The 14,543-nt window shown below is 43.8% G+C and overlaps 1 protein-coding gene across 2 annotated transcripts in view; it reads right to left on the reverse strand.

Moving 5' to 3' along the window:
* Positions 1-14,543, reverse strand: part of nup133 (nucleoporin 133) — a 39,690-nt gene that overhangs the window by 8,368 nt on the left and 16,779 nt on the right. For both annotated transcript variants that reach the window (XM_070889732.1, XM_070889731.1), the window contains exons 10-19: positions 14,243-14,390; positions 12,862-13,019; positions 12,337-12,428; positions 9,963-10,126; positions 8,095-8,189; positions 7,195-7,419; positions 6,051-6,173; positions 4,070-4,169; positions 2,712-2,963; positions 32-165 (exon numbers count right to left, since the gene is read on the reverse strand). In XM_070889732.1, the coding sequence (XP_070745833.1) occupies positions 32-165; positions 2,712-2,963; positions 4,070-4,169; positions 6,051-6,173; positions 7,195-7,419; positions 8,095-8,189; positions 9,963-10,126; positions 12,337-12,428; positions 12,862-13,019; positions 14,243-14,390 (1,491 nt within the window). The remainder of the gene's footprint in view (positions 1-31; positions 166-2,711; positions 2,964-4,069; positions 4,170-6,050; positions 6,174-7,194; positions 7,420-8,094; positions 8,190-9,962; positions 10,127-12,336; positions 12,429-12,861; positions 13,020-14,242; positions 14,391-14,543) is intronic.

Here is a 14,543-nt window from a genome sequence, read left to right on the forward strand (position 1 = left end):
TAGAACAGGAACACTGGTAGAAAGGTCCAACCTGATCTGCAAACTGGTTCAGGTAGCGCTGTAGCCTGGTCTGGTTGTCAGTCTGTTCACACAGTTGTATCAGGATGTCGAAGTCACAGTATTTCTCTGCCAGTGAAGCAGTCAACTGGTGCTGCCCAAGAGAAACTAAAAGCATAAACATTAAGGTCACACATTTTTCAAACAGTCTCCAAGCCCCGCATATCACATTTCTTCAAAATCTACCGCACAAGTCACACTTTCTCACAGGATACCACCTGAAAATGTGGGGCTGTGAATTGGGGAGAGCCATGGTTTGATAGAGTAGTCAGCCTCCGGTTAACTTGGCGCCCCTATTTCAGGGTTGGAGGGAAACTGCAAGGGTTAAATTAACAGCCAGTCGAGGTCTAAGACAATTACTTTGGAATTTGGGGGAGTGGGAGCCTCACTGATTACGGTATTCCCGTAACTGAAAAATTAAGCAACTGACCTTTATAAGGAAGTAATTCACACCCACCTTTTTGCCGCTCATATAAGTAGGGAAAATAAAGTTTACTGACTGAAGGGAATAAGATACTGAAATATTCTGTTTTCAATCGAAGGAGCTGAAGACACAAGAACATAGAAATAGGAGCAGGAGTAGGCCATATGGCCCCTTGAGCCTGCTCCGCCATTCGATAAGATCGTGGCTGATCTGATCCTGGCCTCAACTCCACTTCCCCGCCCGCTTGCCATAACCCTTATCGCTCAAAAATCTGTCTATCTCCACCTTAAATACAGGACTGGACAGGTTAGATGCAGGAAGAATGTTCCTAATGTTGGGAAAGTCCAGAACCAGGGGACACAGTCTTAGGATAAGGGGTAGGCCATTTAGGACAGGGATGAGGAGAAACTTCTTCACTCAAAGAGTTGTTAACCTGTGGAATTCCCTGCCGCAGAGAGTTGTTGATGCCAGTTCGTTGGATATATTCAAGAGGGAGTTAGATATGGCCCTTACGGCTAAAGGGATCAAGGGGTATGGAGAGAACGGAGGAAAGGGGTACTGAGGGAATGATCAGCCATGATCTTATTGAATGGTGGTGCAGGCTCAAAGGGCCGAATGGCCTACTCCTGCACCTATTTGCTATGTTTCAATGACCCAGCCACCACAGCTTTCTGAGGTAGAAAATTCCAAAGATTCACAACCCTCAGAGAAGAAATACCTCCTGATTTCTGTGTTAAATGGGTGACCCCTTATTCTGAAACTATGTCCCTAGTTCTAGATTTCCCCAAAAGGGGAAACAGCCTCTCTGCATATACCCTGTCAAGCCCAACCTGCTCAACCTTTCTTCATATGACAACCCCTTCATCTCAGGAATCAACCTCATGAACCTGCTCTGAACTGCCTCCAGTGCAAGTATATCCTTCCTTAAATAAGCAGACCAAAACTGTACGCAGTACGCAGTAATATCTGTACATTTTTCGAATCTAAAAATCTTAAGCATTGAAAATAATTCATCCTGCAACAGTCACTGACCATTTCACAAAGATCATTCTTTCAGTGCATCATATTGTGACAACATATTCAATGTTCATTGCAGATAGTTGAGAAGACTGTAGTCTTGTTGCAATCTTATTTCATACAGGAAGGGGTCTTACCAACACCCTTTACAGTTGTAGCAGGATTTCCCTACTTTTATACTCCATCCCCCTTGCTATAAAGGCCAACATACCATCTGCCTTCCTAACTACTTGCTGTACCTGCATGCTAACTTTGTGTTTCATGTACAAGGACCTCCAGATCCCTCTGTACCACAGCATTTTGTAATCTCTCCCCATTTAAATAATAATTTGGTATTTTTCCTACCAAAGTAGATAATTTCACATTTTCCCACATTATACTCCATTTGCCAAATTTTTGCCCACACATTTAGCCTATCTATATCCCTTTGTAGATTCTTTGCATTCTCTTCACAACTTACTTTCCCATCCATCTTTGTATCATCAGCAAGTTTGGTTACATTACACTCGGTCCCTTCATCCAAGTCATTAATATAAATTGTAAATAGTTGAGGCTCCAGCACTGATCCCTGTGGCACCCCACTACTTCTAGTTTGCCAACCTGCAAATGACCCATTTATGCTGACTCTCTGCTTTCTGTTAGCCAATCCTCTATCCATGCTAATATATAACCCCCAACCCCATGAGCTCTTATCTTGTGCAATAACCTTTTATATGGCACCTTACTGAATGCTTTCTGGAAATCCAAATAGACTACATCGACTGGTTCCCCTTTACCCACCCTGCTCGTTGCATCCTCAAAAAACTCCATCAAATTTGTCAAACATGATTTCCCTTTCAGAAAACCATGCTGACTCTGCTTGATTGAATCATGCTTTTCCAAATATCCTGCTACGGCTTCCTTAATGATGGACTCCAACATTTTCCCAATGACTGATGTTAGGCTAACTGGTCTATAGTTTCCTGCTTTCTGTCTATCTCTTTTCTTAAGTAGGGGCGTTACATTTGTAGTTTTCTAGTCCACTGGGACCTTTCCAGAAAACAGGGAATTTTGGTAGATTACAACCAATGCATCCACTATCTCTGCAGTCACCTCTTTTAAGACCCTAGAATGCAGGCCATCAGGTCCACGGGAGCTGTGGAGTTTGAAGAGTGTAGAGTTCTACTCTATAAGCTTAGAGAGAAATGTTGAAAAAGTGGATTGTAGTACATACGCAATTGTGATAGAAGATGTGAGCGTTTCTGAGTGTACTCCAAGTCCAGTTTATTGTATCTTTCCTGCTGAGTAGGTTTGTCCACTGATTTAAGTTGACATACGTAGCCATCCAGATAGAAATCGAGCAGGGCCACCAGTTGCTCCAGAAGGGTATTACGTAAAACGGTGTCGACTTGTGGGTGCACCTTGTTCAGAACAATATCGGTCTGCCGTACAATCACATTCCTCACACCAGTTGGACCACTGGATGCTTTAAAGAGGAAACAAAGAGGAAGATTACCGAAATTAGTGAGATGATGAATGCCTGAAATGCAAATTGTGTCACAATTCATTTATAAACTGAGTTATAAGCAATTGCAGAATTCCAAACACTGGTTCCACATATTAGATTCATTCTCTGCAGAGTAACTAAAGTTCATAGAATGATGCAGCCCAGGAGACCATTCAGCCCATCGTGCCTGTGCTGGGCTCAGATATCCAATTAATCCCACTCCCCTGCTCTTTCCCATAGCCCTGCACATTTTTCAGTTTCAAGTAATTATCCAATTTCTATTTGAAAGTTCTATTGAATCTGCTTCCACCACCCTTTCAGGCAATGCATTCCAGATCATCATAACTCAGTGTAAAAAAATTTAACCTCATCTTCACTTATGTCAAATATCTTAAATCCAGCCCTCCTCCCCTACCTGATGTTCTACCTCTCTGCTGCTCCATACGCTTGCACATCACCAAGTTCCAGTGACTCCTATGTAACAAACTCCTGAACTCAATATTGACAGGTGACAAGTAGAGTTTGTTACTTTCACACAGTGGAAAAAAAGCAGAGGGAGGTTCAAAGTGGCAACTCAAGGCTCCCAGTGATATTCAAAAACTGCACAGGCAGAATCAGGAAGCAGCTCCCCTGCATTCTTTCCCCAAACCCTCCCAAAATGATTGTGCATAGGGAGGGAGAGAGCGAGGGAGGGAATGAGTGGGGGAAGCAGGGATGAAGATGGAATGTACTGAATGAGCCCACCTTGAGCGAATGGCTCGAGAAAGGTGCAGAACTCACAATCACCATCTCTAGTGTGAATTATGAACAACGCACCCTAGTTTCACAACACTACTTGATAAACAGACATATTGCACTTGGATAGTTATCGCCTGCCACAGCAAGCTTGAGCTCAGTTCTAGATTAGAAGCTGAGATTAACCATTCTATACTAAGAAAAGAAACAAATCTTCACCTATGGTTCCAACTACAGACTGCAGCAGAGCTCGCACAGCATCAGACACATTCCAAACCACTGAAACCCATTGAATCTGATTAAATCTAGACACTGCCCAATGATCCTATCAGCAACAGAGTCCTTCTCACCTGTCCAGGGAATGTACTCCGGCTCCTGTTCAGACTCTTCTTCTGACTTATAAAATGAACTTTTATTATGTCGATGGTGGACAGCTACATGCAACATATCCTGCACAACAATTAAGGAGAAAGTTACATCACCCTCTAGTGTGTCACCAGGCCTGATAGCTCCTACAGACAAGAGACAACTGGACCAGTGCTATACAGGCCCAACATACTTGTACACTTCCACTCCATTGTTCCTAACATTTTATTAGCTTATTTAATTGCTTCACGATAATTATCTGATGAGTTTACTGTCACTCCCAGAGCTCTGTGTACTGCAGCAAGAGGCGAGTTACAGTAAGCTGGTGAAGATTTGGCCTCTCGCCCTGGGCGTAGGCTCGTGCCCTTTGATTGATGCCTCTATGAACTCATTAGTATTCCAATGCACTGGGCCAATGTATTTGTCATGACAGAGTAGACTTCTAGCTCACTGAACCGGCAGAGCCAAGTCTTACACACTGTTCACAGATTAAATAGCTTGTTGGGATGAATTGTACTTCCTCAATCGGTTTGTAGATTATTAGCTTGAATTACTACCCATATTGGCTGCAGACAATAGGGGAAGAGAACAGCTTTCTCAACATCCCATTCATGAAGATGTAAACAGCCAGTCCTGTGGAGGCCTTTGGTGGTTCCTGGGTCACACTATGAACAAAGTTATGGCTCCAAGGGCACAAGCAACCAGCCCTCCAATACCTCACCTCAAGAGCAGGGACTTTAGTCGATCATCCCCCCACCTGTATTATCCAAACTATAGTCGGCAGCACTAGAACTGTCTTCAGTTAGTGTGAGGGGAGCAGGGTGTAAAACCAGGGCTCCTGATCACCAGTATAACAAATTGGTGCATTTGCTCAACATGCAGGCTCACAGATTAAAAACAACATACTCTGTTCAAAGGAAGGGGCAGGAACAACGGGAATAGTTAAAACAAGATCTTATATTGGTCTTCCTCCTCCTGGGCAGCTCACAGCCTGAACCACACAGAGAGTCAGCAGCTAACTTGCCCCGGACCTCTGAACGGGCCGCACTGGAGCACAGAACCAATAGGCGAGAGACAGCTGGCTGAATGTGAGCAGGAGGTGGAGTCGGAAACACGGTACACCATTTCCATCCGATGATGCATGTGCTACCTAATCACAATGCAATTTACAGCTCGGCATTGAGAGCTCAAATCAACACTTGGATGAAGACAGTGGGCTACATTTTCCCCAGTCTAACGCACGTTTTAAACACGAATTATTCGCATTAAAGTGCTTTTTTTGTTCTTAACCTGAATTGCACAAAATTCCCCAAAACTTAGCGTTTTGACAATGTCGCCAAAAAGCGGATCACCAATATGCAACGCGAAAAAAAACGCACCGCTTAAGTTTGGCCATTCGGCGAATGTGTTTTTGGAAGAAAAAAACGCAAGAGAAAAGCAGGCGTTGCAGCCTCAGAAATATCGGTACGTAGGAAGACCTGCAAAAAGGGAAAGTTAAAGTTTTTATTTTTTTTTTTTAATTCTTTTGCAATTACTTAGTTAAGGGTCTTGTAAATGTTTTGTGATTTTTGGCAATTTTGTGTGTTTTCGCCCCCTCCAGGACCTGTATATTTCGTGTTGATAGGCCTCGTGCTAAAGTTGGCGACATCACGGTTTTTAACGCCAATCGTCGTGGAACGCCTTTTAAGAACCCCCGTATTTTGTGGCCAAATTTACCCCCTTAAAAATTAGCGAAATTTTTGCTCTTATTTGATAAATAACGACAAAATAGTGAATAACTAATGAGAGGCTGGGGAATTTCTAGCCCACTAGTTTCTCTTAAAATCTGAATGCCCCTTCTTATCCTCGTTTACATATAGATCAGATAACAGAACATTTCCCCCAGGTTTCTTACACAGTAGAGGTTCAGCAAACTGGCTGTGAGAACTTATAGGTTAAAAATTGTAAATTGGGAGAATGCTGTACCTTCAAGATGTTGTTAACATTTATAACTATCTGTGCCCACTCCAGACTTAGTGGATTGTTATCCTCCAAAAAATGTTCTTCTTCCTCTAACAAGCATTCGAATGCCACGTCAATCTGGGAGACCTGTGCAGAAAAGGTACATTGTGGCACCATGTTTACATACAAGTGATCTCCAGAATAACCTGTTGTCAGGTAAACTGTTGCGCATTGGGCTGAATGACTGCAATTTTAATGCAATTCAATAAAGCAATGTTTATTCTTACCCTTTTATGGCTGGGAAGACTGGCTGCTTTAGTTTAACTTTGGCATCTTTTAGTGAGTGACAAAAATTGTGTACTTCCCAAGAAAGTAGTACTTGAATTCAGTGTTCTGCAATGGTTTGCAATGACCCATACGGGCTCCATATGCAAAATGGCCCTTGCTAAGAAATCTCAAAGTCACCCCAGCCTAGAAAACCTCTAAATCTCAGCCTTGGCGCCAATGGAAAACTCTCACTTCAAAATCAGACGGTTGTGGTTTCTTGGGAGCTGCACCCTCGGAGGGGCAGTCTTTAAGATGAGACGTTAAACCGAGGCCCCACTTGTTCTCAGGTGGACGGAAAAGTTCCCATGGCACTATTCAAAGAAGAGAGTTCTCCCCGATGTTCTGGCCAATATTTATCCCTCAACCAACACCACTAAAACTCATTATCACATTGCTGTTAGTGGAAGCTTGCTGTGCGCAAATTGCTTGCCAGGTTTCCGACATTAGAACAGTAATTAAACTTTAAAATAGTATTTCATCGGCTGTAAAAGGCTTTGGGACGTTCCGACATGAAAGGTGCTATATAAATGCAAGCTCACTCACCCTTCCTACCCAATTAAGCTTCTTGTCAGGCTTTAATAGTGTGTTGAAAATCGTTACTTATGGTCATTATTGACCAATCTGCCAAAATCACAGACAACCGGGCAATGCAGGTCACAAGTTGTAATGTGTATAAAGTAAAAATGCTTTAGCACCAAACTTTCTCATTAATGTTAGAAATAAAACACAATTTCATCTTAAAAGGTTAATCTAGTACTTTTTTCAGATAGCAGTAATTGTTCCATCGATGTATTTCACATCCTCTAAACGCTGTAACCTAAACAGAGCGTTAAACCCGTACCTCCCTGAAGAAAACATCAGCTGGGGTCAGGTTCGGTGGAATGCCCTCATTCTGTTTGGTCAGAGCATAGTTAATCGCTGCATTTACAAGGTCGGGAAGCTTGGTGTGGTGGTTTTTCAGAACAATAGCGGCAGAGAGCTTCTCGGCATGTTCACAGAGCAAGAGGCGGGTTGCCATAGGGATTCCACGCACCACAACAGTCTCAAGGCGATTTAGTAATTCCACCTAAATTAAAAAAAAAGAAGAATCCATTCGGATCAACACATTCGATGCTAAACAGCATGAAAAATTTCTTCGAAGTCCAGTCATTCTTTAACTGAAATTATAACGCAGGAGACGACCATTCGGTCCATCATGCCTGTGCTGGCGCTAGCTTTTTAAACTGTAGTTATTTACTCTAATCCCATTCCCTTATCATTTTGTGTGTTTTGTCTTTGTTGGGGGAGACGACGGTGCAGGGAACACAAAATTCAAATGGATTTACTGTTGAAACTTTGCTTAATGTGACCGTGGCCCAGTGATGGCACTCTCACCCGAGTCAGCAGGTCATGGATTGAAGCTTCACTCCAGGACACGAGCAGTTTGGAGGACTGCAGTGTTAGAGATGCTGCTTTTTGCATGAAATGTTAAATCGAGATCTCGTACGCTGTTCATGTGGATGCAAGAGAGGAGGGAGGCAAAATGCCTGGCCAGCATTCCTCCCACAACCACCAAAATCGGAACAACTGGCCATATATCTCATTTGCTGTTTGAGGGATTCTGCGATGCCTAAATTAGCTTCTGCACTTGTCTACATAACAGTGGCTGGGCTTCAAAAGTAATTCAATAGTTGTGAAATGCTTTGGGACATGAAAGGCACTATATAAAAGAAAGTTCTTCTTTCTTTGAACTAAAACTTACATCCTGAAGAAATTCCATCAAACAGTAATGGGCCTTCATCTTATCTTCCAGCTGATGAAGCAGTAGCAGAGAGGTGTTGCTAAACCTACTTCCATCTGTGAAGAGAACACAATATACATACAGCTCATCAACCTTGCATTGCTCTAATAAATTAAGAGAAGCATCTCAAAGTTAAGCATCGTTCGCAATCTTCATATAAAGTGGTTATAATTCTGGTTTGCAAAAGATCTCCTCCAAGCACACAACCCGACATCATACCAAGAGAATTCAGCAGAAGAACATGCCGAGGAGATTGCACAATAATCGGAATCATTCAGGTTTATCTCCCTTCAATTCCTCACATCAGACAGGAAGCATCTGCCATTTACAAAGAATCTCCCACATCATACATTTTGGGAGAAAGAATGAGAGGAAATGTAAACTAAAGGGTACAATTCTAAAGGTGGTACATGAACAGAGACCCAGAGGTACACGTGCACAAATCGTTGAAGGTGGCAGGGCAGGTTGAGAAAGTGGTTAAAAAAGCTTACGGGATCCTGGGCTTCATGATTAGAGGCATAAGAGTACAAAAGTGTGGAAATTATGATGAACCTGTATAAAACACTGGTTCGACCTAAACTGGAGTACAGTGTCCAATTCTAGGCACCACACTTGAGGAAGGATGTGAAGGCCTTACAGAGGGTGCAGAAAAGATTTAAGAGAATGATTACAGGGATGAGGGATTTCAGTTACATGTATAGACTGGAGAAGCTGGGGTTGTTTTCCTTAAAGCAGAGAAGGTTGAGCGGAGATTTGACAGAGGTGTTCAAAATCGTGAGTGGTAGATAGAGAGAAACTGTTCCCATTGGCAGAAGGGTTACAACCAGAGGACACAGATTTAAGGTGATTGGCAAAAGAACCAAAGGCGACATGAGAAAAGTGAGTGGCTAGGATCTAGAATGCACTGCCTGAAAGGGTGGTGGAGGCAGACTCAATCACAGCTTTCAAAAGGGAGTTGGGCAAGTATCTGAAAGAAAAAAATTTGCAGCGCTACGGGGAAAGGGCGAGGGAGTGGGACACACTGAAGTGCTCTTGCAGCAGGCCGGCACGGGCTTGATGGGCCAAATGACCTTCTTCTGTGCTGTAACCATTCTGTGATCAGAGTCAGCAACAAGAGGTAAAGAAGGAGTGTTGATAAACAAAGCATTTAATTTGCAGAGTGATAATTACAGCAGTGAGAGAATTCTCTTCCGTCCTTTGCACTGGGCGTTCTTTCCTGTGGGCACAGGAGCAGAAAATATACCAGCAAGAAGTTCTATGGCAGAATCAGGAAGATATTTTGCCCATTCAAAATTCTGGGACCCACACAGACATTAGTCCAAACCCCACAAGCACAATGTGTTTCCCCGAGGAACGTGCAGCAACTGCAGCAAGCATGGAAACCCTGGGTAGAATTGAAGAGAGATGTGGTAGTTCACAGATCACGTTTTCAGCTGGGCTGTGGGGGAAGATAAAGGTACTCGCATCATTAAGTTTATTCAGGATCCCGGGACTGCGCTGACAAAAGTTTAAAGTCGTATTCCCTCTCCCAGCTTCAGGTCCTATGCCGCTGGAGATCAGAAATGTTTTGCACAAAAGAGGCGCACACCAACGATAATCTCACGAGACACTCGATGGGGCTGTAACCAGTCACTCAGTCATTGCAGCAGCAACGGAGAATTTATCAAGTGTGATCACACAGCAGTATGAGGGGATTGTGCGGCATCAGGGAAACAGTGGACAGGTTGGAGAGTTTATCAATACCCTGGTAACAGTATTCATGTTTACTTATCCGATAACCAGCATATTCCAACAAATCCATGGTGCAGCTTTCCAGTACAAAACCTTACCATTCGGTACAGATTCAGCCCAGCGTGGGTCACAGGCAGGATAATCATTGATCAGATCGAGACTGATCTGTGCCACAGCAATGTCCAGGTCAGAGTCTGGTCCCATTTCAGCATTGTATGGGAAGATTTCCTCCAACAAGGCCTGGGCACCAACAATATCCTTTCTGAAAGTTAAAATTATTAAAAAGTAATTCAAATTGCAGAATGAACAAGTGATTCCACAGTCTGATTTTTTTAAAATGAAACATATTCTATATTTCACAAACAAAGCTGATACGAGCAGTTATAATATTTGCACCCCCCCCAGTCTGAAACCAACAACCTGACTAACATTTAAATGTTCCATTTCAAAAGTACATAGGAACATCACCCCATCGAGCCTCTTCCAGCGTGCAGTTAGATCACGGCTATCTGTACCTCAACCCTATGGCCCCAAGTTTCCACATGATTTGCTCCTGATTTTTAGGAGCAACTGGTGTAGAATGGAGTATCTTAGAAATCGGAATTCTCCACATTTAGTTTGCTCCAGTTCTAGTCAGTTAGAACAGTTTCACTTTGGAACAGAATTTTTTTTCAAAAGGGGGCGTGTCCGGCCACTTACGCCTGATTTCAAAGTTTCGTGAGTGAAAACTTACTCCAAACTAATTTAGAATGGAGTAAGTGAAGATTTTTGTACGCTCGAAAAAACCTTGTCTACACTTTAGAAAATCAGGCGTCGGTTACAAATTAGGCGTAGGGAACGAGGTTGGGGGGGGGGGGGGGAGGGGAGGTGAAGGGAAGTCATTAAATTCTACAATCAATCCTTAGTTATACTTATACAAATATTATACAAATAAATCCAACCTGAATAAAAATTTATAAGCAAAGAAAAGATTAAATAAACCATGTTCCTACCTGTGTGAAAGTGCTTCAGGCAGGCCTTTCATGTTGGAGTCAGGCAGCGGTGTGGCGTCAGTGTCTCGACGGCAGCGGCAGCAAGCTTCGAGCTGAGCTGCAGTGCTTGAGGCAGGCCTTCATTCTCTTCGTGGCTGGCCGTGAAGAAGCAGCACCGGATGGACCCGAGGCCATTCGGCCATGAGATATCAGCGGCGTCAGTGGCTGGCCGGCAGCCGAAGAATCAGCGGACCGATGTGAGGCCATTCGACCATGAGATAGCAACGGCGTCAGTGGCTGGCCGGCAGCCGAAGACACACGCAGCTCATTAAGGTTCTTGAGGCCATTCGGCCACACTTTAGGGGTGGCGTCAGTGGCTGGTCGGCAGCCAAAGAATCAGCAGCGGACGGACGTGAGGCCATTTGGCCATAGGATATCAGCGGCATCAGTGGCTGGCCGGCAGCCGAAGATACAGCAGCAGCCTTCGAGCTGTGAGGGGGACTGAGGCCATTTGGACAGGGAGAGGCAGCCACATCGACAGTTTTATATTTAAATTTGCAGAATGGGTGCTGCATTGTGAACACCACGTATTATTGCAAAGTTGAATTGGCACTCTTATTTCTCCAAACACACAGTCCTTTAATTTGCATGCACCAATGCAGACCGGTTCTGCAAGTTTAGCAGTGAAAAGCTGAACTCACTGATTTCAGCAGGTGATTTATTCAGCAGTGCTGCTAAAAGCACTCCCTCACACACAGAAATATCAAAAAAATTTAATTACAAGCCTTTGCAGGGGTCCAAGAAACAAATCTTCATTTTTTCTGCAGTATTTTAAAAAATGGCCGAGTGCCAATGTTTGTGTGAGACTGCGCGTGCGCGCACACTCCAACACGCACGCGCAGGGTTGCCGGCACCATGAAGGCTAATTTAAATTGTACCCGACCCCGCTACTTAGAAAATTGGCGCGAGTGTTAGGCTCTGCCCCCTGCTGCGAAGAGCGCGCTGCGCCAAGCAGACATCGAGCTCCAAGGAGCTCGAAAATATCGGACTTTTTTTTTTTAGGCGCAGTTTTCGGCGCGAAAAACAGGCGCCCAGCTCGGAGGTGCGCCGTTTTCGCCTGGGGACGAAACTTGGGGCCTATATTTCTCGAGATGTTTACCTAGCCTTGAAAGGTCCAATTGACCCCCAGCATCAGCAGCTTTTTGGGAAGCATGTTCCAGATTTCCACTATCCTTTGTGTGAAAAATTGCTTCGGATTTCACTCCTGAATTTCCTCCACCAGAGGAAATAGTTTCTCTCTATCTACCGTATCGAATCATTTTAAACACCTCGATTAGATCACCCCTCAACCTTCTAAACTCAAGGGAATACAAACCAAGTTTATGCTACCTGATCTCATAATTTAACCCTCTGAGCCCTGGTGAATCTGTGCTGCACAATCTTTACAATCAATCTTAAAACATCTGTATTTCGCACCAAGATTCCCATCACCTGGTCTTACCTGCAATACATCACAAAGGCAGTTTTCAACATCTTAGTTTTATCCTCCTGTGGCTCCATCTCTGCTCTTTCAAATGGTTGTCTGACATCACACTTAGAAAAAAGATCAATTTTTAATCTAACTTGGCATTACATCACAGTAATTAACTGTGAATCTCCATCAATGCAACACCACCATGCAGACCAGTATGTGTAATGCATCCGGCGTGCCCGAGGGAAGGAAAGGGCTGCAACCAAAGTGGAATCAAAGAAAAAAAGTCATCCTAGAATTTATATTGTGTATTTTTAATCTTACTTATTCACAACTACACCTGCTTTCAAGCTTACTAGTCTTTATATCAAGTTAACCACTGCAAATTTCTATAACGCTAAAAGCTATTTTTGTGAAAGAAAATTTGAGGCACACACACACAGGCACCATTAGTTTCCACACATCACACTCACTGTGGTCACACTGTAGATCATACACAGCACATAATGGTGACACATGGCAGCTGTGCATTAACCAGGTTCCGTCACACCTTACCTGCACTGCTGCCTCAGAGGCCGATAAGGCCAGAGAATCTTCAATATTTTCAGGTAACATCGACGCACTTTCCTTTGGGCGAGCGGCAACCAAACCACTGTTCCTGCAGAAGAGGACGGGCGATCCGGCAAAACTTCCAGCACCCAGGATACCATCGCCTGCAAAATCAACAGTGACAGCATTCCACAATTAACATGCAAACCAATACATTAACATTAACCCACATACAAACCGATACATGAATCCACAGCTTTCTGTTCTTTACTGTAGAATCAATGATGCTTTGAGAGTTCACATCTCTTGGTAGTAAGGGCCAGGAAGACCTGGTCTGTGAACACCTCAATAATACCATTACAAAGGATTCAGCAGCATGCATGTTTGGCAATTTCAAAGGAATAATTTACACAATACACTATCGTATTCTACTTGATGCAGAAAGTTCAGTATTTTGATTAAGTGATTTGAGAGATGTTACTCATTAACTTCATCTCCCAAGCTCCACCCCACACAAACAGCCACTGTCCAAAACATTAAAATCCTCATCAAACCGTACACCGAATCCACATAGTCACAGGGAAACATTACAGTCCTGCTCTTCAAAATGCAACCGCTGAGATTCATTCACTGCCCACCTTTGCCGATCTCAGAGTTCCATCCTCACAACACACTAAATTCAATCATTCTTTTCCTGGTTTACAAACCCCTCTATGGTTCTGACACACCCTCCTAAGTAACCTCGCCAACCTCACGCCCATTGATCCTCAGACTATGGCTTCCTGTGCGTCCCCACTCGTACCACTCCACCATCGGCAGCTGTGCAGTCAGCTCCCTTGGCCCTACTGCCTGGGATTCCTCCCCACCTTAAAATTTTTCCAACCCTGCTTTCAGTCCTCTCTGAACTCTTCTACCAAGACTCAGACCAGTGTCTTCTTTAAAACACCTTGGGGATTTTTAATGTTAAAAGCATTATATAAATACAAGTGGCAGTTGTCTAATCTGGATACCCGAGTTTGGAATTGGGAGACTTTGCTCTGGAGTAGTTTGGCTTGATGGGTACAGATACAAGAGTGGGGTGTGGGGGGCCAGCCTGCACAATCCTCTATTCCTGTGCTCCCATGAAGAGACTCTATGCTGGGAGCAGAGTCTCAGTATATTAGGGGTCGAGCACCAACATTAAACACATTGAGATCATCAGCCAGCGAGTAAAACTCCTCTCATACTTTGGCCCACCCCTCAGAGAAGCTAGCAGTAGTGCCCCAGTGTGAATTTAATGTCCTACATCAGACATCTATGGAGCTTCCAAGAATTTGTCAATTTAGAACTGCTTTGCCCAAATATATTTAACAATGAGCCAGTGATTAACGTTTTGGTGAAATTATACCTGGCATATTCAGGGTAAGTTTCTCCTGGGGCAGACCTGCTCGTCCTGTCCCCGTGCAGCACGCAAACACCATATTGTGCGTGTAGAGGTATGCAGCTTGGCTCGAATAATCTGGTATCAAGAACCGCTGGCATGGCAGCTCATGTGGCTGAAATGAAGTTGTTCAAAGTTAGTCAGCGTTCGAAGTCGGCAGAGTCAGTCCAATACAAAGACAAGTATGTGAACAGCAGGGACATTCAAACACCACAATCGTCATAACCCTTCCTGCAGCTACAAGCGTTAATGCATGGTTTGAAACTCC

Source organism: Pristiophorus japonicus, chromosome 9 (genome assembly GCF_044704955.1).
Source record: "Pristiophorus japonicus isolate sPriJap1 chromosome 9, sPriJap1.hap1, whole genome shotgun sequence".
Classification (NCBI taxonomy): Eukaryota; Metazoa; Chordata; class Chondrichthyes; family Pristiophoridae; genus Pristiophorus; species Pristiophorus japonicus.